General features: G+C 36.1%; 1 protein-coding gene across 1 annotated transcript in view; it reads left to right on the top strand.

The window, feature by feature from the left end:
• The window catches only part of AKAP6 (A kinase (PRKA) anchor protein 6), a 509,871-nt gene extending 498,276 nt beyond the window's left edge, over positions 1-11,595 (top strand). The window contains 2 exon segments of the mRNA XM_005880979.2: positions 48-2,709; positions 7,749-11,595. Coding sequence (XP_005881041.1) covers positions 48-2,668 — 2,621 coding nt within the window. The 3' untranslated portion in view covers positions 2,669-2,709; positions 7,749-11,595.
• Positions 11,596-22,602: the final 11,007 nt, after the last annotated feature.

Below are 22,602 nucleotides of genomic sequence, written 5' to 3'. Positions count from 1 at the left end.
TCACAAAAATATTCGTTGTGGGCCGCATGTGGCCTGTGGGCCACGAGTTTGACATGCTTGGTGTATTGGGACAACACTAACCAACTGAGCTCCCTTGCCAGGGTCAAGTTACTCATACCTCCAAGGCTCAAAACTCAAATTACCAATGATAATGAAACAGTCACAAAGTGAAAAGGCATATGTAGAGGATCCCCTGCTCCATGGCTTTTATTTTGATAAAAAGTCCTGCAAATCTAAACATCAAGCTACAGAGTTACAACCGGATACACCTCCTCATGAAAGGATTTTGGCAAGTGCATCCCATGAAATGGATCACAATTCATATAAAAGTGGTGATATGGAGAAGACACTCACTGGCATGCAGAATGCCAAACAGCTCTCCCTTCTATCTCATAGTTCATCTGTTGAGTCCCTTTCTCCAGTGGGTGATTTATTTGGACTGGGTATCTTTAAAAATGGCAGTGACAGCCTCCAGCGAAGCACTTCTCTAGAAAGTTGGTTGACATCCTATAAAAGCAATGAAGATCTTTTCAGCTGTCACAGCTCTGGGGACATAAGCGTGAGCAGTGGCTCAGTTGGAGAATTGAGTAAAAGGACATTAGATCTCCTGAATCGTTTGGAGAATATCCAGAGTCCCTCAGAGCAAAAGATAAAGCGGAGTGTTTCCGATATCACTCTTCAAAGCAGTTCCCAAAAGATGTCTTTTACTGGCCAGCTGTCACTGGACATAGCATCTTCCATCAATGAAGACTCGCCAGCATCTCTTACAGAACTTAGCAGCAGTGATGAGCTCTCTCTTTGCTCAGAGGATATTGTGTTACACAAGAACAAGATCCCAGAATCAAATGCATCATTCAGGAAGCGCCTGACTCATTCAGTGGCTGATGAAAGCGACGTCAATGTCAGCATGATCGTTAACGTCTCTTGTACCTCTGCTTGCACTGATGATGAAGATGACAGTGACCTCCTCTCCAGCTCTACCCTCACCTTGACAGAAGAAGAGCTGTGCCTCAAAGATGAGGATGATGACTCCAGTATTGCAACAGACGATGAGATTTATGAAGAGTGCAACTTGATGTCAGGGCTGGACTATATAAAGAATGAGCTGCACACCTGGATTAGGCCGAAGCTTTCCTTGACTAGAGATAAGAGAAGATGTCATCCCAGTGACGAAATAAGGGGCGGTAAGGATATAAGTAGTACTGAGATGACCAATCCCTCTGATACCCTCAGCATTAAGGCCCTTCTAAATGGCTCCATAAAACATCTCTCTGAAAATAATGGAAACAGTAAGAATTTACCCCACACCCATGAGTTAGGAACACAGAGTGAAAATAAGAAAAATATTTTCAAAGTCACTAAAGATCCATATGTGGCTGATGTGGAAAATGGCAATGTCGAAAGTACTCCAGAGAGACAGCAGGACAAACTTAATGAGATTTCACAGGAACCGGAGAATCTTGGTTCAGCCAGGAAGAGGATTTCAGAGAGTGAGCATGGTAAGTGCGAAGCAGTTATGGATAGCTCAGGCGATTCAAACATTGCTGGAAGAGAATCTGTCTCCCAGACCGTTAGACATCTTCCAAAGAAATGTCAAAACCACCACCATTTTGAAAATCAAACGGCTGCTTCTACTCCCGCTGAGAAGTCTTGCCCAGAGCTGCCTCCAGAAACCAGAGTCACCAATAGACAGGACTCTGAGGTACTGCAGTCTTCATGTGATGATGCACTAAGTTTGGCTGGAAAATCTGCCGGTTGCTGCCTAGAACTTGAACAAAATGAAACAGAGGAAAATGCCTCTGTTGGTGACAACGTTTCCTGTTGTGGATGTGAGTCAGGTGTTTTCCATCCAAAAGATGCCGAGGATTGTTCAGTACATGACTTTGTTAAGGAAATCATTGGCATGGCTTCCACTGCCCTAAAAAGTAAATCTCAACCTGAAACCGAGGCAGCCGCTCCTACTTCATTAACTCAAATCAAGGAGAAAGTGTTAGAACATTCTCACCGGCCCATCCAGCTGAGAAAAGGGGACTTTTATTCCTACTTATCTCTCTCATCGCATGACAGTGACTGTGGGGAGGTCACCAATTACATAGAAGAGAAGAGCAACACTCCTTTGCCTCTGGACATGACTGACTCTGGCCTGGAAGACAGGGAAGACATTGAGTGCTTCTTTGAGGCCTGTGCTGAGGATGACCCTGATGGAGACGAGCCCTGTGCCTCCAGCCCTCCTCCAGATGAGCCTGCAGGTCACAGGGAGGCTGCAGTGCCATCACAAGCAGCAGCGGGCTCTCCTAGGTGCAGTGACATTTCCCTCTCAGCCGACGATGCAGACATGGTGGCTCTTGCATGTCCTCCCCCTCAGAAAGGATCTGACATTGGGAAGGAAGTGGATGGTTTACCCCAAGCTTCCAATGTCTGCGGAGAAAGCTCACAGTCAGCTACTCCTCCAAGGCTGGGCGGTGAAAAAGAATGTTCAGAAAACCCAGGTGAGTCTGGGATGCCAGAGGAACATAAGGCTGCTTCGGCCGACTCGAGAGTCCCAGGGCTCTCCTCAAAGGCACAGCAGTCCAAAGACAAGGCTGCGTTGCTTCCCAACCCCAAAACTTTAACCTGTGAAGATCTCCTAAACCTTGATGAAGAACGACATAGAAATATGCATAGGTAGAATGTAACCTTCTCCAAGCATGAAAATCATCTCATTGAAAGGTATGTATAGTTCTCATGTTTTTAATGCATATTTAATATATTTTAGCATATATATAATGAGTTTGAGTCATCAAATCCATGATAGGAGAAAATACAAGTTAGAATGGTCATGGCAGATATTTATCTGAAGAGGACGTTTAGGTGGAAGAAATACTCCCCACAATGCAAGCAACTGTGAAGCCAAAGAGGGGCAAACAGTCACAAATGACATTTTTAGGGACATTAACTTGTTACATCATTCTGGCAAGAAGAAGACAAAATTTGAGGAAGTAGCTGAATAATTTGGGGCCTTGAATTCTTCCATTGAGGGAGGAAAAATGGTTCTCCAAATTGCAATTACACCCTCTGACCCAAACCCATGCACAGTGACCACGCCCTCTCTCAGGTTCCTGCACCAGAGCTGCCAGCTTCCTTCAGGGCCTGAAGATGAGCCATGATTAGGCTAAAGGCTGTGTCTCCTGATCTGGGCCTCCCTTTTATGCTTCTGTCTAAAGTAACTGTCATCACATTTGCTTCCCCCAGGGAAGGCTGTGCTGTCACAGCTCCTACTCACAGCCAGGTCTGAGGACTCACACAGGCGGGGAAGGTTGATGTGAAAGAAGTGGCTTTTATTTATCCACACAGACTGAGAACAGGCCCAGAAAGCAAATGCAGAAAGAATAAGCGACAAGTTAATGGTGTTTTGATAAAAAACAGAATTTTTGAATTTTGCCTGAAGGTGACAGACTAATTTCCATCAAATTTTTAAAGAAAGTCATTCGCTCTTTATGTTTAATAAGACAGCTATTGATTGATAATTCTGAGATGGTGATACAGTTCTAAAAGTAACACAAAAACACTGTCGTTTCCTATTTTTAAGCCCCAATGATGAATATACTATCTCAGTCAAGTTTCAAGAAAATTTGAGCTTTTGAATATGAGAGTTGTGTTTTACCAATGTGAGGTGCCAAGTGCCATCGCCACCCCCACTCCTGCAGCTTAATGTTGTAACCTAAACTTGTGCTATAGGAAATGAATTACAGAAGCAATCTACCCTAATTTGTTAACTTATTCAAATAACAGTTATTATACTTAACTATGCTAAAGATTATCTTTTTTGTGGCAGATTGTTTATTTTTTGATGAGCCTAATTACTGATTTTCTAAAAGTAATTTACATTTATTACAAATACATCTTTTAAAATGTGACAGATAAATGTTGTTCCCATAATGTATTATGAAAAAAGTTACTATTTAAAAACACATTATTTAATTTGAAAGATGAATGGCAAACATCATTATTTTTTTTCCTGCAACACCTGTGCCCTAGGCTCATTAAAATGTGTGATTCTGTGGAGAGCTGCTAGAAATGAGGAGTGCGAGGGGGAATCTATACCATATATACACCCTAAAAATAAACTCGGTATGCAAAATTGGAAAAAGGCATCCTACTTACTAATATAGCTCAACTAATTTTCCATGTTTCAGACTCTTTACAATTGGCTACAAATGAGAACAAAAGTGGGAGCGAGAGAAATAAATGTATTTCTGTGAAAGAGGTTCACCCTATAATCACATTCTCCATCAGTGTGCCGCACCACTGACACTGCAGGAGAGGAACCGCAATGCCATCAGCTACTTCCAAACAAGTTCTGTGAGAATTCGTTGTACTGCTGGCTCAGCCAACCTCCGCAGAAGGGCTGGTAGAGCCTGGCTGACTTTTATTCTCCGAGAGGGCATAAAGGCTGGGAAGCAACACCCCTTTGAGTCTGACATCATGTGACTGTGACCCTCAAGTCCCCAGTCATGCTGATCCAGAGCGGGAGGAGCTCTGGCACTGGAGAAACTCCAGGATGCATCCTCCCTTTTGAAACCATGGGCATTGCTTCTCTCCCTGACCTGGACACAGAATTGACATGAAATGTGAATGATAAGCAGCTCCATCTTTAGACCCGGGGAAGTGAATATGCTGATGGGTCTGTGTGACCGTCACATTCTACAGGCAGGGACCGTGTAAAACAATCAGCCAGCCCGCCTGCCAGTCAACAATATTTTGTTGAGCCCCGGCGACACGCTGCCTGGCCCTGTCCCAAGCAATGCGGAAGCAGCCAGATTTTACTCTCCAGAACTCACATCGCCCCCCAAGTGACTCGTTATCAGCCTAGGCCCATTCAAATGGCCATATTTACAAGTCCTATGCAGTTTTTTCAGAAGCATGTACACAGAACATCTGGATACCTACATTTTTCACTAGTCATTAGCATGTGTACCTGGGTATAAAGATTTACTTATGGTTAGAATACTACCAACCAGGACAAGTTAATCTCAAAATCTTGACATGATTTCAGTGTTCAATGTCAGGAATGAATAGTAAAATTATTTGGTAAACATGGGGTTTCATGCCTATAAAAGCTTAACTATTGTCATTGTTCTTCCTACAAGATTCAAAAGAGCAAAAGAAAAAGCTCTACTTTTTAAGCCATTTGAACACTATCAGTTGAACACTATCAGGATACTCAAATTTAACTTGTGGTTTTTTGGTTTTTTTAAAAAAGCTCTACTTTTTAAGCCATTTGAACACTATCAGGATACTAAAATTTACCAAATTTAACTTGCGGTTTTTGTGTTTGTTTTTTTTAGAAATAAGTTCTCAGATGATGAAATTATTATGGCATCTGGAAGAGCTATAACTGAGAATAATAGCAATACAATTTGCAACTGTAACATTTCTTTCCAGAAATTTTTGAAGAGTTTTCTCATTTACTGTGTTCTAATTAAAACCCACTGAAACTATGGGAGAAGTTTTAACATGATCTAACACAGTAGGCATTTGCACCAATTTTCAGGCACACTGCTGTGCTTTCCACTATTTTCATTTGTATGTCATGTTTCTATAAAAATAGATAAGTAAGTTACATCAAATCAAAAGAAAGGTAACTGAATAGATCCAGATATTCCTGCCTAATTTGGAGAAAGAAATACTGTATGTGTGGCGTGCCTCCCAGGACCTGCCTGAGGGTTGTACTTTGCACTAATCTTTTTGCTGCATTCTGACAGTTATTTCTTCATAATCCTCATTATAAGCCTCTGATATTTGGTGAGTGATTTAAGCCTAAACTTTATGCAGGATAAATCCTGTGGTATAAAAATTTAAACCGTCACATGCAGTCAGTATGCTCAAGTGTGAACATGTGCAGTAAAAAGTGCTGCTGCTCAGTTTTTACAAACTGAGGAAGCTGTAAGAGCAAACTTTTCTCATGTATGCACCACACATTTTCATTCTATTAATCGGATTGACATAAGTGTTTAATGTGATCAGAAGCTGGCCAAGCAGGTTTAAGAGACTACTCTTGGTGACAGTACATTCATTTTTCACTAAACAGTACAGGTGTAATCTTATCAAATTTACCTTGGAAATCACTTCAATAAATCAAGGTTCTGGTGTATGTGAAGTATTTTTTAAAATTATCCCAAAAAAGGAGACATATGTACTACTATTTGTAATGCTTTAAACAATAAAAAAGATAAAAAATTATCCAGCACTTCTGAATAACTAGATTTGTCATGATAAATAATGAAGATTTTATTGGGCATCACCCATCACTCACACACACACACACACACACACACACACCAGATCTGTGTCTCAGCCAATTTGGCCTATCCCTTTCTAAGCAGGCCAAGTTAAAAGAATTGATTATCCAGAGAGAATTTAAATACCAGCACTTATGGTAGTATGATCAGATTTGCCTCACCTAAGGATTCACTACTCAGTGACCAGATTTCAAATGACTCATGTCCTCAGCATTTGAACAATGCACTATTCTCTTTCTTGAGTTACTGCATTATTTTACTCTACCAAATTTCATCCCATCTGTTTTTGTCTGTCTCTCCCTGTTCTTAAACTTGCCTACTCTCCCAGATTTCCTGTGGCTCCAGCCAAACTATATTAGCTAGAGCTTTTCTGGCTCTTAAACAGGTTGTAAGGTTTTCGAGAAAGAGCAAGACAAAGAAAGAGAATGTGTAGTTCTAAAAGGACAATAAAGCAACCTGACATCAGAATTCAGAACTCAAACCCAGACAAGCAAAAGCCTGCTTTATTTGATCTGACGACCTTAAGTAATTGCATCCTGCATTGCCTAAACCTGGAATTTATTTGTTCCTCACATTCGATAGGTTGCTTTGAGCCACTTAAAAATAGGCAGAACCAATTGAGTTTGAAAGTGTATCAGAGCCATGAGATGCACAGAAATAATCGAGTCATTCTCATTTGTACAGTGCTGTCTGCACCTTAAATGAAATGCATTCGTATTTGAACTAGAAGCCCCACTTATATCCTTTCCTCATAGGAAGGGGTTGAAACATTTGGAATTATCACAATGTTATGAATATTTCACCACTACATAATAGTGGAATTGTTCAAATCCATTGTCACACATACAGTCTCACTGGAGGAAGGATGAATGACTGTCAATACTTTGCTGGTTCACTTGGCATTGGCAGCCTCAGATTTTCGTGGAGAGTTGAGGCTTCCCGGAGTGTTTGAAACCAAGTTCACAAGCAAAAGAGTAGATGAGATCCAGCAGAAAAGTCAAACTTGATTTTTCTTTAAAACCATGTCTTAAAAAAAATCAATGTATTTTTCACATTGATTCCAAAACATTTTTTTAAAATATATTTTATTGATTTTTTACAGAGAGGAAGGGAGAGAGATAGAGAGTTAGAAACATCGATGAGAGAGAAACATCGATCAGCTGCCTCCTGCACATCCCCCACCGGGGATGTGCCCACAACCCAGGTACATGCCCTTGACCGGAATCGAACCTGGGACCCTTGAGTCCGCAGGCCGACGCTCCATCCACTGAGCCAAACCGGTTTCGGCAATTCCGAAACATTTTTATCAGTCATGTGAAACCGGGGCTATTAAAATCACTCTAATTTATGTATCCTTTTATTTCAGAGCATTAACAGTCCCAAAATGGCAGCCTTCAATGATTCCTCGAAGGTCTGGGTTTTACAGATGAAGCAGACATTTCTGAAACCTGTTTTTGTTTCTTGTAGATAAGCCCGGCTGCAACTCAGGGGTGGCCTCACACTCCCACCCCGGACGGGTCTCCGTTCCATCCCATCACTGCCGTCTGTTACACTGACCTCTCCCACTATGATGCTTCCTTCCGAGTGCGGTTTGTCCACATGGCCTTGTGACCCTGACGCGTGCGCTGGCTCTCTTTAGGTGACTCTCTGAAGCTCAGCGAGCTGCTTGTTCTCCCATGGATTCCTGTCCCAAGCTACCTCTACCACCCCCCTCTCCAGCAAGACTTTGGTTTGCCTTGTCCCCTCCCCATCTGCTCTTTAAAGCTCTGCAGCTCACCAATTTGATGGTCCATTAAATTCACCTGTCTGGAATGAGCCCCTGCCAGTACTTGACCAAGTTCATGTTTCAATAGGAAATTTCTTTGTAATGGTACGATGCCTATGTTTATTGAAAGAATTTTACCTAAAGGGGCAACATTTGATTTGATTGCAGCATAGAGAAGAAACGCTGGCTTTTCTTTCAAAATTAAGCAATTGTTAAAAGCTCCATTTTATTTATTTTATTTTAAAAATAATAATCTATGCAGCACTTCAAGAAACAACTAAATAGTGTTGTATATTATAGACTGGTGACATTCTATTAAATTATGTACAACATTTTTGCTTTTCTTAATGCTTCTTGAGGTGGTAATGAGAAAAAAAGTTTTTTAAAAAAGTGTGCCTTGCTGTATTTCTTATACCATTTATTAGAAAGCTGCTTTCACGGTAAAGTTAGGTTGTTTTAAAAGGAGGAAATAGCAAGGTTAAGATGTGTGAATAATTTCTGTACATATGTATAACCAAGTACAAACATTGATGTATAATGACAGTATAAAATGCTTTCATGTTTGTGATGTCTAGTGATGTGGAAAATATAAGCCTTAAATCTATTAGATTGCATGGTAATTAAAATTGGCATAATAAACATAGATTATTAGGGAAAAAGGAAAAATTAGTGATCTCTTCTACCTGTGTTCTTTACCAAATTATCGCATCTGGTTCTGGAACAAATATTACATATAGCAGCTTCCAAAATATCTATATTGCATAAGAGGCTTAAAATTACTTAAACTAGAAACTACACAATGAAGCCATCACAATTTTCAAGATTCTTCTGATTACTATAAAGATCTTGGAACACTAATGATTTACTTCCAGTTCCCCTAAACCAGTAAAAATATATCCTAGATTTTTTTTTATTTCTACTTATCTTTAATGGTTTTAATGTTGGATTTCAGAATACTTAGTACATCTTATATTTATTTTATATAATTTTTTGAATGGGTTTGATAGAAAGATAGTAGAAAAGTATAGAAAATTTGACTATTCTTTTTATTTAAATTATAGATTTCAAGTGTATTTATTTTGTGTAAAAGAAGTTAGCTAAAAATATTGTTTGGTCTTTACTGCTCTTGTGAAAGGCAGTTTCTAGTTTTATTCTAACACCTACTCAAGTGCCTGACACAGTAGGTATTCAATAAAAATTTGTTGAATTGAAATATTGAATTAGGTAATATGATGACATTTATCTTTTCATTTTGAGAGAGGTACACTAAAACATGTAAACTAGAAAAAGATCTAATGCAGTTAGAAAATCACATGTAATATATGATTACTTTACATCAAATTTCAAAAAGAAATAATGTGTGGATTCATATAGTCAAAGAAATGACAATCATTCATTCAATTGATAGTTCGTTAACACTGTTTATCTGCAAGGCACTATTCTAGATGCAGGGGATGCAATGCTAACTGAACAAAGGCTCTGCCCTCGGGAAGCTTACCTACATATGGATGAAGTGAGCACACAAACTAGATTCAGTAGTGGTCCTGCAGGTGAGGAAAAGAGCAAAGTGATGAAGACGTACAAAGACGGAAGCAGCAATGGACAAGGAGGAAGAAAAGGGCTAGAAGAGAGCAGAACGTTAGATAGTAGAAAATTAGTGAAGCTTATTGCAGGGTAGTAGGAGAAAAGGTAAGTTGGGAAACTTTTAAAAAGTTATGATGGACCTTTGTATGTGCTATGCTAGGCAGTAAGGAAATTTCGTTGTCTTTGTTTTGCACCTGATATTGCTTATCATTAAAACTATTAGTAGCACACCAAGAACATTTAAAAATAGTAACCTATAATTCTAACACTTTAATAACTACTTGTATTTTTATGCCCCTTCTAATCTTTTCCATGCATATTTCTAAAGTGATGAATCATTCTAGACTTTTGAATGGATAGTAATTCATTCACAAGGGGTTTTAGGCAGACATTTAGTTGCAGAGTACAAGGTGATTACAGGGGAAGATATTAGAGATAAGTCTCTCATTAGGAGGTAGCTGTAGAAAATAAGCTAGTCTTGAGAAGATAACAGATCACAGGGAGAGTGGCCTGGGATGTAGAGAAAAAAGTCCTAGTGTCCGAAATCCCTAAGAGCATTCTGGATTTCCCTTGAGGTGTGCTATAATTTTACATACTGAGACAACCTAAATTTTCCTTGGGTACTAACTATTGCCAAGTCTGCATCTCTTAGTAAAACATTCAAAGAACAAACAGGCCATGATGTTTTACTTACCTGTGATATGCTCATTGAAGACATTGAGGTATTGAAAATATTTGTTTATTAATAACCTGTTTAGGGTTAACACTGGATATGTAGAATGACTTTCAGGTTTATGGTACAATGCTTTTTCAGGTTGGAAAGGACGGAATAGCCTCAATTTCTTGCTCTATTTAGGTGCTACCTTCTAGGTTACCCTTGAATGGTCACACCAACTCTGCCTACGCACTTCCAGTGGTTTATCCTCTGCTAAGGCAAGCGTGTGTCTCTATTAAGAAGCTATTTCTTGGGTTGCTAAAATCTGCATAGTGACCCCTACCCACCTTTAATTTTGTTCACTGGTCTTAATTCTTTCCTGCTAAGCTGCCCTAGAATTTCTACCCTTTATTTTTCATGGTAACCCTGGAGATAATTGAGACCAGTTCCTCATCCTCTCCCAGCTGCTATGATTTCTGTTCTATAATTCCCTCAACAGCCCTTCATATGCCATGATTTTCATCTATTTCAACCTAATGTTAACAGACAGAATCCTTGAAACTGAGGAACTGTCTTCATCATCATACATGTAGGAAAGTATCTGAACATTTAAGTGGTAAGTTTTCTCTAAAAATATATGAAGATATGTTTATTCTATTATTGTAAAATAAAATAAATAAATAAATAAGCAAATAAATAAGAATCCATTACTTCCTTCAGTGGCCCAGTCAAGTGCCAGAGTTATCTTGAATGCTTACCTTACATCAAATCCAAACCTAACCTGTTTCCTTATAAAGCAGGGTCTCCTTTCCATTTATTCATTTATTCATTCAGTCATTCAACAAACATTCATTGAGTGGCTACTTGTGTGAGGCACTGTGTTTGGCATTAGAGAGACAAAGGCTCCTGAAACTCGGTCACTGCCTACAGAGGTTTACAGTTTTTCTTGTGAAAGTGCCTTTCATGTCCTCGAATAGAGTGATTTCTCCAAATTAAATGATGGCCCATTAATTTTGTTTCCTATCTAGTTTCTCTACATTTTAAGAACTCTAGTGAGCAAAATGGTATGCAGAATTATGTGGCTCTGACTGCTAGAAGTAGTGTTTTTGTATTTGAAAGTTTGAATAACAGAAAAATATTTCAGGTTTCTGGTCACTTAATAAATATGTCTTATGCAACAACAGAACAATCTAAATTCAGTGCTTTTTAGACGTTAAGTTTGATGATTTTGTTGTGTTTGGTTTGTCTAGCTTAGAAGTTTTACCCATGCTATAATTTCATGAAATAAATTAACAAAATTAGAAAACAGACTGAAATGATTTGGCTATTTTTTATAAGTCAAATTATTTTCATTTCCAAAGAAATTGGTATTATTTTAGAATTTTACTGAATAGTCTATAATTTTATATTTCAAATTTATTTTAACTTAAACCAACTAAATTTACAACTGTGTCTTTTTTCCCATATATACTTTTCCATTTTTTATTTTGAATAATTTTAGACCTATATAAAGGTCGAATGAGTAGTAAAATGATATTTGCATACTCATCAGTCATTTATTGCTACTATTTTGCCACGTTTGCTTCATCTCTATACACACACACTCTCACATACACACTTTTTTATGTGATTGAACTATTTGAAATTATATTGCAAATCAGAACACTTCATCTGTAAATACTTCAGCATATATCATCTAAGAACAATGGCATTATTGTTAAGTCCACAGTACCATCCTCATGGCCAAGAAATGTAACTTTGATACAATAACATTTGATAATTCTTATTCAGATACCTTAATAATACCCTTTCAAAGTTGTTTTGTTTTAATCTATGATTCAAGCAAAGATCACACATTGCTTTTAGGTTTTGTCTTTTTATTCCTGAACAGTTTCTCTGCACTTTAATTTTTTTTTTTTTTGGTCCTTCATAACTGACATTTCTGAAGCGTCCAGGCCAGGTTTATAGAATGAGCCACAATCAGGCTGTGTCTAGTTGTTTTCTCATTATTCAACTCAGGGTATAAACTTTTTTGTCAAGTATAGCACATAAGTGATATTGTGTTCAATAGCTACTCTTTAATGAAGAGTGAATGACTCATTGACATTCTTGATGTGTCTTGAGGTTCACAACTTACTCTTATAGCTCATGCTTCATCAATCGAAGGCAGGGTCAGCAAACTACAGTTTGTCATTCAAATCTAGCCTACTGCTTATTTTTGTTTGGGCTCTGAGCTAAGAATGGTTTTTACATTTTTAAATCATTGAAAAAAATCAAAGGAATATTTCATAACATAAAATTATGTAATATTCAAATTTCAGTGTCATTAATAAAGTTTTATTGGAACATAGCCACACCTATTTGTTTACATATTGTCTATGGCTGCTTTGCACTGTAACTGCAGAGTTAAATAATTGTGACAGAGACCATATAGCCTGCAAAGCCTAAAATATTTCTATTTTGCCCGTGACAAAAAGAGTTTTCCCATATCTGGTTTATGGTATTCTAAATTCTGACACCATTTTCTTAGAGGTAGATAGGTTTCTATTTGCAAAATCAATGTAACATATTAGCACTTGTAATGACTATATTTTGCTTTCTATATATGAGTTGGCAATTTCTGTTTCATGTTACCTTAGTAAAATAAAGTGTGCTTTGTTTGATAAACTTAAAGATTGTTCCCCAACCACAATTGGTTTAAGGATCTAAATTTAGTTTACTTAGTACTGCATGGCTTTGATTGATTTTGAGGGTTAGTCAATTACAGACTAAGTCATTTGTTCAATCAAAACCATCAGGAAAATTGACACAACCTAAATTCACTTCAATTCACCAATAAACTGGAATCCTTTCTCTAAATGTTTTTCTAAAGCAGTCCAATGAAATTTAAATTCAGGCCATTTCAAAGCCAGTTTTTCAAATGTATTTTTCAACCCAAACAAAGGCAAAACCTTGATCAAAGATTATTTAAGATACACTTTCATTTTGTAAGTCTTTGTCACAAATAATCTGAATTTGCCAAGGAAATCAGTAATTCTCACAGACCCTGCTGTGGCCACAGGTGGGCCCTCTTACTGAGTAGATGTTCAGAAGGTAACGGGCTTCTACCTTTTTCCATAGTTTATCTTTGACAGCACTAGCACTCCCCTGCCACATGCCTAGAGAGGGGACACTCCAAGAAGGCATTTAGCCACTTCCACCTCCTTAAAGAGCAACAACACACCTTCCATATAACAATGCCTATTAATATGAGACTTTTCATGTATTTGCGCTTTCAGAGTAAAATAACAAAATGATGTGTGCAAGTCATCCCCACAATACTGAGGTTTCGGTGGGAAAGGCGTTTTGCCAGCATCTTGAGATCATTCTGCCAGTGCCCTTGATCAATGGGCCCTCACCAAGGGAGACAATATGCAGAGTATTCGTACCTGTGTCTTACAGTAAACCTGGGCCTGCATAAAGCAACCTTTCTGTCTCTTTTCTGTTTCAACGCAAGCAACTTGGAAGATGTTCACATGTGAGAGACATTTCCAAGCTTTTGCCAGACATCAATAACAATTTCCAGTGAGGGAAGACTCATGGAGGGGATCTTAATGCACCGGATGGAGTGGCATTACTCAATGGGTAACTTTGATGCCAATCTAATTCATACTTAAAGAAAACATCTTTCCTGAATACTGGCACTTTATTATTGGTTACACATCACTTGTGACATCATATTTTAGAACCACAATAAACCCTCGATTTTGCAGACCTTGATTTAACGGACTTTGGATTTAATGGACAAGATTTCCGGGTCATATGCCATATGTGAAAATTAACACCCTGTTAACTTTAAAATGCTTTAAACCAAGATTTTCTGATAGTTAAAGTAACAGATTATTTTCTGTTTTGTTATTAACTCACTGCTATTTTTAACAAATTTTAGCAAATAGGCCATATGTTGGAAAAAGTATTGTAGTAATTTCCCAGACATTAATAAATATCTACAACTAGAGTCTACATATTTAAATCAAAGAATCACCACTCGTAAACAATGTTCGGCGCATGATTAGCACGTGATCACATCCCAGTGCAAGGTAATTAGTTCTGTTGTCACAAGGCATGGCTTTCTGCAGCAGTTTTAACCTGTGCCAGCAATTTTCCCAGGACACGTGCTAACCCCGCCCCAGCCGTGTGCATTTGTCTACTCACCATGATTGGTGAGTGCATGCATTTACTAAGCCTATTCAGTATAAATTCAGTATAAATTTAAAATTACAGTAATACATGTAGAAATTAAATTTTTTATACATATTTTAAATTACACAAACATGTCTACATAAGTATAAACAGGTAAATTAACTAATTTAAAGTACACATTCAGAAAACCTACTTTATAATATAATGGACTTTCAACTTTAACACACACCCTCACCTGAATTAGTCTGTTATGTCGAGGTTTTACGGAACCGACATTGAGGCTTGTAGTGAATTGAAGTGCCCCGAACCTGGAAAGCTCTTCCAAAGAACAGGAGAACCAACACCCCGGGCATGGAGGGACAGCCCCAGACGTTCCACAACCAGGAAGAGCTCCGTCTTTCTGGTGAGTACATTCTTCAGAAAAAAATAGTAAACTTAAGGGAAGCGAATGTAAAATTCAGCAGAACTTGGCCGCACATTAACAGTGGAGGAAAGGCTGATTCTGATGATCTGGCCCAGGTGATTTCACCCGCTGCTGACCAAAGAGGCATAATATATGGAACATCAGATTTTCCCAAATGGATGCAGAGCCTTCTTGCGTCTCTCTACCAGATACTGTGGCACTGCTCTTTCCCCTTTCTGCATTTATTTATGGGGAATTTGGACTAGGGTTACCAGATGTGAAATTTGGTATTTTTTTTTCACACCATCAAGATGTAATAATGTTTATTAATTTTTATATTTAATTTTTTTAAAATTAATAAATATACAATTTGATAAGAAATGACACTAAAATTATTAAAACATTTCTTTGTCCTCACACTTAACCTACCATTAAAAAAACCCACCAACTCCCTATAAACAAGTGGACCATTACAGGCATAAAACCAGTATTATTCAGCAAATTTTATTCAAGGACTAAAATGATTGAAGGAATATAAAAATGCATACAATCCTGTTTAAACCCCAATATTTTCCAATCACTGGTTTATAAAAAATTCTCTAAGATTTATAGAATTAGTCTGGTTCTATTAGTTGATCAAGTTACTTACACTTCAATTCAAAACAAATAATTCCCTCTGTGTGTGCGTGTTTGCTCGCTTACAAATATGTTTCATTTATTTTAAAGTGTCTTTTTATATAAAAAATCCAACTTGCTGAAATTTATCTTGTCATTAAAATAGTGTGAAAATCAAATCAGTCTTCATATTGGTGCTCTTATCTCTGCTGATCTCAAATGACTGATGATGCTTACAATAAGGTTTTGTAAAATGAAAATTCCTTAACTGTTCAGGAAGCAATTTTTGTACATGGACAGATTTGCCTCTCTTCTAAATATTTTTTTATTAGTGTTTTAAGTTCAGGCTTATTCTCTTACCAATGATGTCTTTCCATGCAAACTATATATAAAAATAATTTTTTAGAAAGTAAAATTACTGATTATTTACAGGTTAAGAGGTATTTTTATAGGAATGAGATAATATTTAATGGGTAATTGTTTTTTAAATGAAAAGAACAAACTCTCATTGATTCAGAATGATTGAATACCAGAATATTCTTGTTCCCCTAAGAATTTCATTATTTAAGTCACCTGTGACTTAATGGCAACTCAAATATTTTTAAACAAAATTGAATCTTTGATGATGTGGCCTCACTATAGTAATTACCAATTATTGTATGATAAATAAGTAAGTTATAGGAAATCAGGCTAAATCAGTAAACACACTTTGGATATTATTTTAAAAATCAATAGAAATAATAAAATGAATCATGATTCAATACTCTATAATTGGTGATACCCATTTTACCAATGGGCTAGAGAGGTAGCTGGTTATTAATTGCTTCCTTTTCATAAAAGCAGAGTGTGGAGGAATAAAAGCTGTTTCAGAAACTCATTTTCTATCTAGATAAATAAGGATTATTTTAGTGTTCACATATGTTGCTAAATTCCCTATCTGAACATTTAAATCATGCCAAAACTGAAGAAAGGACTTTAATTTTTAAAATAATTTCTCATAGTAATTCTATAGGAAAAAATGATAGCTAAATTAGCACTTGAAAAAGGCCAAAGAAAATTATATACTCTATATAATTATGCCTCATTATGACCTCTGCACATTTTCCAGAGAAGTTAGGCATTAAAAATACACACAGCAGGAACACCTTAAAGGTCAGAGTCTGATGAAAGAAAAATGCAATAGTTAATTATGAAGGACAAGATTAATGCCCTAATAGAAACATACTTGGTTGTTTTTGTTTTTTTGTATTTTAAAATTTTATTTTTGATAGCACTTTTCCATACTTGTTTGAAAGAACTATGTAGAGTTTTTAAAAATGCCTAATATGGGAAATTATAAGAAAAAGTAAAACCCAATATTAGTAACAAAATATAAAATAGTACACATGCATACTATATATTCTCTAACACTTGCACATGCATATTATTATTCTTTTTCGCAAAACAATACTTTCTATGATATATTCATTTAATTTATTTTTCAATTATAGTTTACATTTAATATTGTTTTGTACTAGTGACCTGGTGCATGGATTTGTGCACATTGAAAGGAAATTAATTAGAAGAAATATTTTAATATCACTATTCACCCTTTCTCTATATTAGAAGTGTCAACCAAATTCACTATCAAAAATGACAGATCGAAACACATGTGTATGATTGGCACCAGCAAGAGCTTTATATGTATTGCACATGCGTGAGTCAACTTAGCCTTTTTATATATATAGAATAAACTTGCTTAATTAGATCTGCTTTCTGATTTAGCTAAACTTTTTCCAGCCCAGTGAAGCACCCCAACATCTCTTTCAGGTAATTGTCAGCAACACAGCAGTAAATATCAACATGAAGCAGATTATTATTGTTGTAGATCATGCAGGGTTTTTCAACTCTACCACTCTCTCCACATTTCCCAGTTGGTCCTTGCTATTCTGCTTCAAGTAAGATCTCTCCCTTCTCACTTTCTTATTAGTCTGTTTGTCATAAGTATAAATTCCTTTCCCCAAATTATTTAAAATTCATTACTGTACTTTAATTATTTTAGTGCTTATATTGTCCCAGATTTGTCTAGTGAGAGTCTTTTCAACCTGGCTCTTGTATTCTTATAACATCTTTCAAGCAATGCCTTACTTTGTGGTATTACAAGGAGTTTCAGACTTATTTTTTTACCTATCTGCCCCGACCCTTGAATCAGCCATTTCTCTGGAAAGTCTTGGCTCTTTTTAGTAGGGATTGGCATGAAAGATCAAGATCTGAGTGCTAGGCGTGCTTATAGCAAGTGGGGTATCCTTGCTTCTCGACCCAATCTTTTCAGCCAACAAAGCTAGAAAATACATGAATATGTCCACACATGCATCTATATATATACAATTATATATGCAGAAAGACATATTCATACATACATGTGTGTGAATATGCACGTATGTACACATAAACATGCACTTGTTTTAGAAATCAAGAGTTCACAGTTTCCTCCAATTTAACTCAACCCACAAGATTCTTTCTTGACTTCTATGATTCCATATTTGTACTTCCCTCCTTCCACCATAAGAACCCTGGATACCAACAACATCAATACAATTATTCATTTGCTGAATAATACATTTAAAATTGTTTCAGAATTGATTCCCCTTCCCATACACTCCACCCTGCTCAAGATTGTGGGGGTGTGATCAAATACTCTTTCAAAGTTCTAAGTTACTTTCGTACTAAGCTATTGGCTCCTTCTCCTCCTCTCCCCTCCCTACCTCCTTCCCTTCCTTTTTGATTTTCCTGTGGCAATGATCCCTATTCACCTCTCTCTTCATTACACTCCATGCCACCCTCACCCCTTCCAACAACAGGAAACTTCTGGATCTAAAATCTTGCTTAAATATCAGCTGTCATAAAAAACAAATAAACAAAAAAACCTTTCTCTCAAGAGTGTTGCCTCAGTACACTGTACAGAGACTCCCAACTAGAGGGGCCAGTCAGGACGAAATCCATCTAATATTTTACTGGCCAAGTCATGGCATTATATGAATGGAAATATGTCTACCCAGAGCAAGGGTCATATTTTCCTAATTTTCAAAAAGGCACTTAGAGTATAGAAGCAGCCCTTCCTCAGTCCTTCATTCCTACCATGTTACCATAATACCTCTCCATTCTACACCAAGTGCATGTATCTTTTTAAATTAGTGGGGGTGTTTTGTTTTGTTTTGTTTTGTGTGTGTGTGTGTGTGTGTGTTGCATATATATCCAGAAATGGAATTGCTAGTTCATATGGTAGTTCTATTTTTAATTTTTTTAATGAAATGCCATAATATTTTCCATAATGGCTGTAGCAATTTACATTCCCACCAAAGTGGACATGGGTTCCATTTTCTCCACATCCTCACCAACACTTACTATTTCTAGTCTTTTTTTATAATAGCCATCCTAATAGGTGTGAGGTGATATCTCATTGTGGTTTTGATTTGTATTTCCCTGATGATTAGTAACAGTGAGCATTGCTTCATGTAATTCTAGGTTACCTGTATGTCTTCTTTGAAAAAATGTTTTTTCCTATTTTTAATTGGATGGATATTTTTTTATTGCTATTGGGTTATATGAGTTTTTTAATATATTTTGGATACTATCCCCTTATCAGATAATATTATCTGCAAATATTTTTCTCCCATTCAGTAGGTTTCCTTTCATTTTGTTGATGGTTCTCTTTGCTGTGCAGAAGCTTTTTAGTATGATGTAGTCCTACTTGTTTATTTTTGCTTTGGTTGCTTCTTTTGCTTTTAGAGCTAGATTTAAAAAATCATTGCCAAGACCTATGTATGTCAAGGAACTTACTATGTTTTCTTCTAGAAGTTTTATGGTTTCAGGTCTTAGGTTCAAATATTTAATCCATTTTGAGTAATTTTTGTATATGGTTTAAGGTAGTGGTCCAGTTTAATTCTTTTGCATGTGGTTATCCAATTTTCTCAATACCACTTATTGAAGAGACTGTCTTTTCTTCATTGTGTATTTTTGGCTCCTTTGTCATAAATTAATTGACCAAATATGTGAGAGTTTGTGTCTGGACTCTCTATTCTGTTCCATTGTTGTATGTGTCTGGTTTTATGCCAACACCATATTGTTTTTTTACTATAGAGTTGTAATATAGTTTCAAATCAGAAAGTGTGATGCCTTTAAATTTGTTTTTCTTTCTCAAGATTGCTTTGGCTATTTGGGGTCTTTTGTGGTTCCATATAAATGTTAGGATTGTTTGTTCTATTTCTTTGAAAATTGCCATTGGAATTTTGGTAGGGATTGCATTTGAATCTGATGATTGCGTTGGGTAGTAGGAACATTTAAACAGTATTAATTCTTCCAATTCATTGCACAGGGTATCTTTCCTTTTATTTATATCTTCTTTCATTTTTTTCTTCATTGTCTTATAGTTTTTAATATACAGGTGTTTCCCTTCTTGGTTACATTTATTCCTAGGCATTTTATTATTTTTATGCTATTGTAACTGAAATTATTTTATTAATTTTTCTTTTGATACCTCATTATTAGTGTATATAAATGTAACATTTTTGTATTAATTTTGTATCCTATAATTATTCTGAATTCATTTACTCTAACAGTTTTTTTATAGTCTTTAAGGTTTTCTATGTAAAATATCATGTCATTTGTAAATACTGACAATTTTATCTTTTCCTTTCCAATATGGATGCCTTTTATTTATTTTATTGATTAATTGCTTGGCTGGGACTTTCTATACTATGTTGAATAGAAGTGGCCAGAGTGAGCATTCTTGTCTTGTTTCTGATCTTGAAGAACAAGCTTTTACCTTTTCATCACTGACTGTGATGTGAGCTCTGGGCTTGTCATATATGGCCTTCATTATCTTGAGGGATGTTCCCTCTATATCCACTTTGTTGAGACTTTTTATCATAAATGGATGTTGAAGTTTGTTAAGTGTTTTCCTGCATCTGTTGAGACCATCATGTGATTTTTATTCTTCATTTTGTTAATATTGCGTATCACATTGACTGAATTCAGACTTTAAACCATCCTTGCATCCCTGGATTAATGTATTGTTAAATTTGGTTTGCTAATGTTTTGTTGAGATTTTTGCATCTATATTCACCAGAGATATTGACCTGAGATTATCTTTTCTTGCAATATCTTTGTTTGGTTTTGGTATTAGGGTAATACTGGCCTCATAAAATGTTTGGAAGATTCCCTCCTTTTCTGTTTTTGGGAAGAGTTTGAGAAGGATTGGTATTAATTCTTTGAATGTTTAGTTGAATTCACCAGTCGAGGCATCTGGTCCTGGACTTTTGTTGGTTGGAGGTTTTTGATTACTGAATCAATCTCCTTATTAGCATTCAGTTTGCTAAGATTTTCTATTTTGCCATGATTCAGTCTCAAATGTTGTATATTTCTAGGAAGTAACATCAGTTTTTTATATTGTTCAATTTGTTGGCATATACAGCACGTCTTCAAATAATGTTATTTCATTCAACATTGTTTTGTTATAATGTTAATGAGATGCCTTAGGAATTTAACTTATGTTTATATAAATTTGCCTATGGTAAAATTGGTTTCATTATTCATTGATTTGCTTAAAGTTACAGAAACTATTGATGATGCTATCTATACTAATAATAAGGTAATATGCTAATTTGACCAGATAGACCATACGTCTTCTGGATGTCATTCCGGACATCCTTCCTGACAAAGTCAGGGCCTGGGCAAAGCTGCCTGGGTCCCGGGTGCCTGTGGCTGGCCGGAGGAGCGAAGTCTGGGTCCCAGGTGCCAGAGGAAAGCCAGTGCCGGCAGCCAGGGGAAGGAAGGCCTACTCTTGCACGAATTGTCGTGCATGGGGCCTCTAGTTTAGGAATAATTGATCATAGAAGTTTCATATATACTTTGGTATTTCTGTGGTATCAATTGTGATATCTTTTTCATTTCTTATTTATTTGTGTTCTCTCTCTCTTTTCTTAGTAAAAAAAAATGTCCATTTTGTTTATCTTTTCAAAGAACCAGCTCTTACTTTTATTGATCTTTTCTACTGTCTTTTTGGGCTCTATTTTATTTATTTCTGTTCTTATCTTTTCTATTGCCTTCCTTCTACTAAATTTGGGCTTCATTTTCTTTTTCTTTTTCTAGTTACTTGAAGTGTAAAGTGAGGCTGTTTATTTGAGACTTTTCTTGTTTCTTAAGGTAGGCATTTATTGCTATGAGTTTCCCTTTTAGAACTGCTTTTGCTGCATTCCATATATTTTGGTATGTCACATTTTCATTTTCATTTGTCTCCTGGTATTTTTCATTTTCTTTTTATGTCTTCCATGATTAACTGGTTGTTCAATGGCATATTGTTTAATCTCCACATATTTTCGAAATTTCCAGTTTTCTTCATGTAATTAATTTTTAGTTTTATATCATTGTAGGAAAAAGATGCTTGATATGATTTCAATCTTCTTAAATTTATTAAGACTTGTTTTGTGTACTAATATATAATCTAATTTAGAAAATATTTCATGTGCACTTGAGAAGAATGTGTTTTCTTTTGCTTTTGGATGAAATGTTTTATAAATATCTGTTAAGTCCATCTGGGCTGAAGTGTCATTTAAGGTCAGTATGTCCTTATTGATTTTCTGTTTGGATGATCTATTCATTGATGTAAGTGGGGTACTAAATCCCATACTGTTATTATAACACTTTTATTTCTACCTTTAGATCTGTTAATATTTGCTTTTTATATTTTGGTGCTCCTATGTTTGGTGCATAAATATTATAAATGTTACATCTTCTTGTTGGATTGACTCCTTTATTATATAACTCCCTTCTTTGTCCCTTATTACAGTCTTTGTTTTAGAGTCTATTTTGTCTGACATAGCTACTCCAGCTTTAATCTGAGTTCCATTTGCATATAGATTGATTTGGTTGTTTTTTAAAAAATTTTAATCCATTCAATGACTCTATGCCTTTTGATTGGAGAATTTAGTTCATTTAAATTTAAAGTAATTATTGATAGGGATGTTGCTATTTTGTTAATTGCTTTATGGCTGTTTTCGTAGTTCCTCTCTGTTTCTTTCTTTTTCTATTGCTCTCTTTCTTTGTGATTTTATGACTTTCTCTAGTAGTATGCTTGTAT

This window comes from Myotis brandtii, unplaced genomic scaffold (genome assembly GCF_000412655.1).
Source record: "Myotis brandtii unplaced genomic scaffold, ASM41265v1 scaffold667, whole genome shotgun sequence".
In the NCBI taxonomy this organism is placed as follows: domain Eukaryota; kingdom Metazoa; phylum Chordata; class Mammalia; order Chiroptera; family Vespertilionidae; genus Myotis; species Myotis brandtii.
This window is presented reverse-complemented; position numbering and strand designations above follow the sequence as displayed.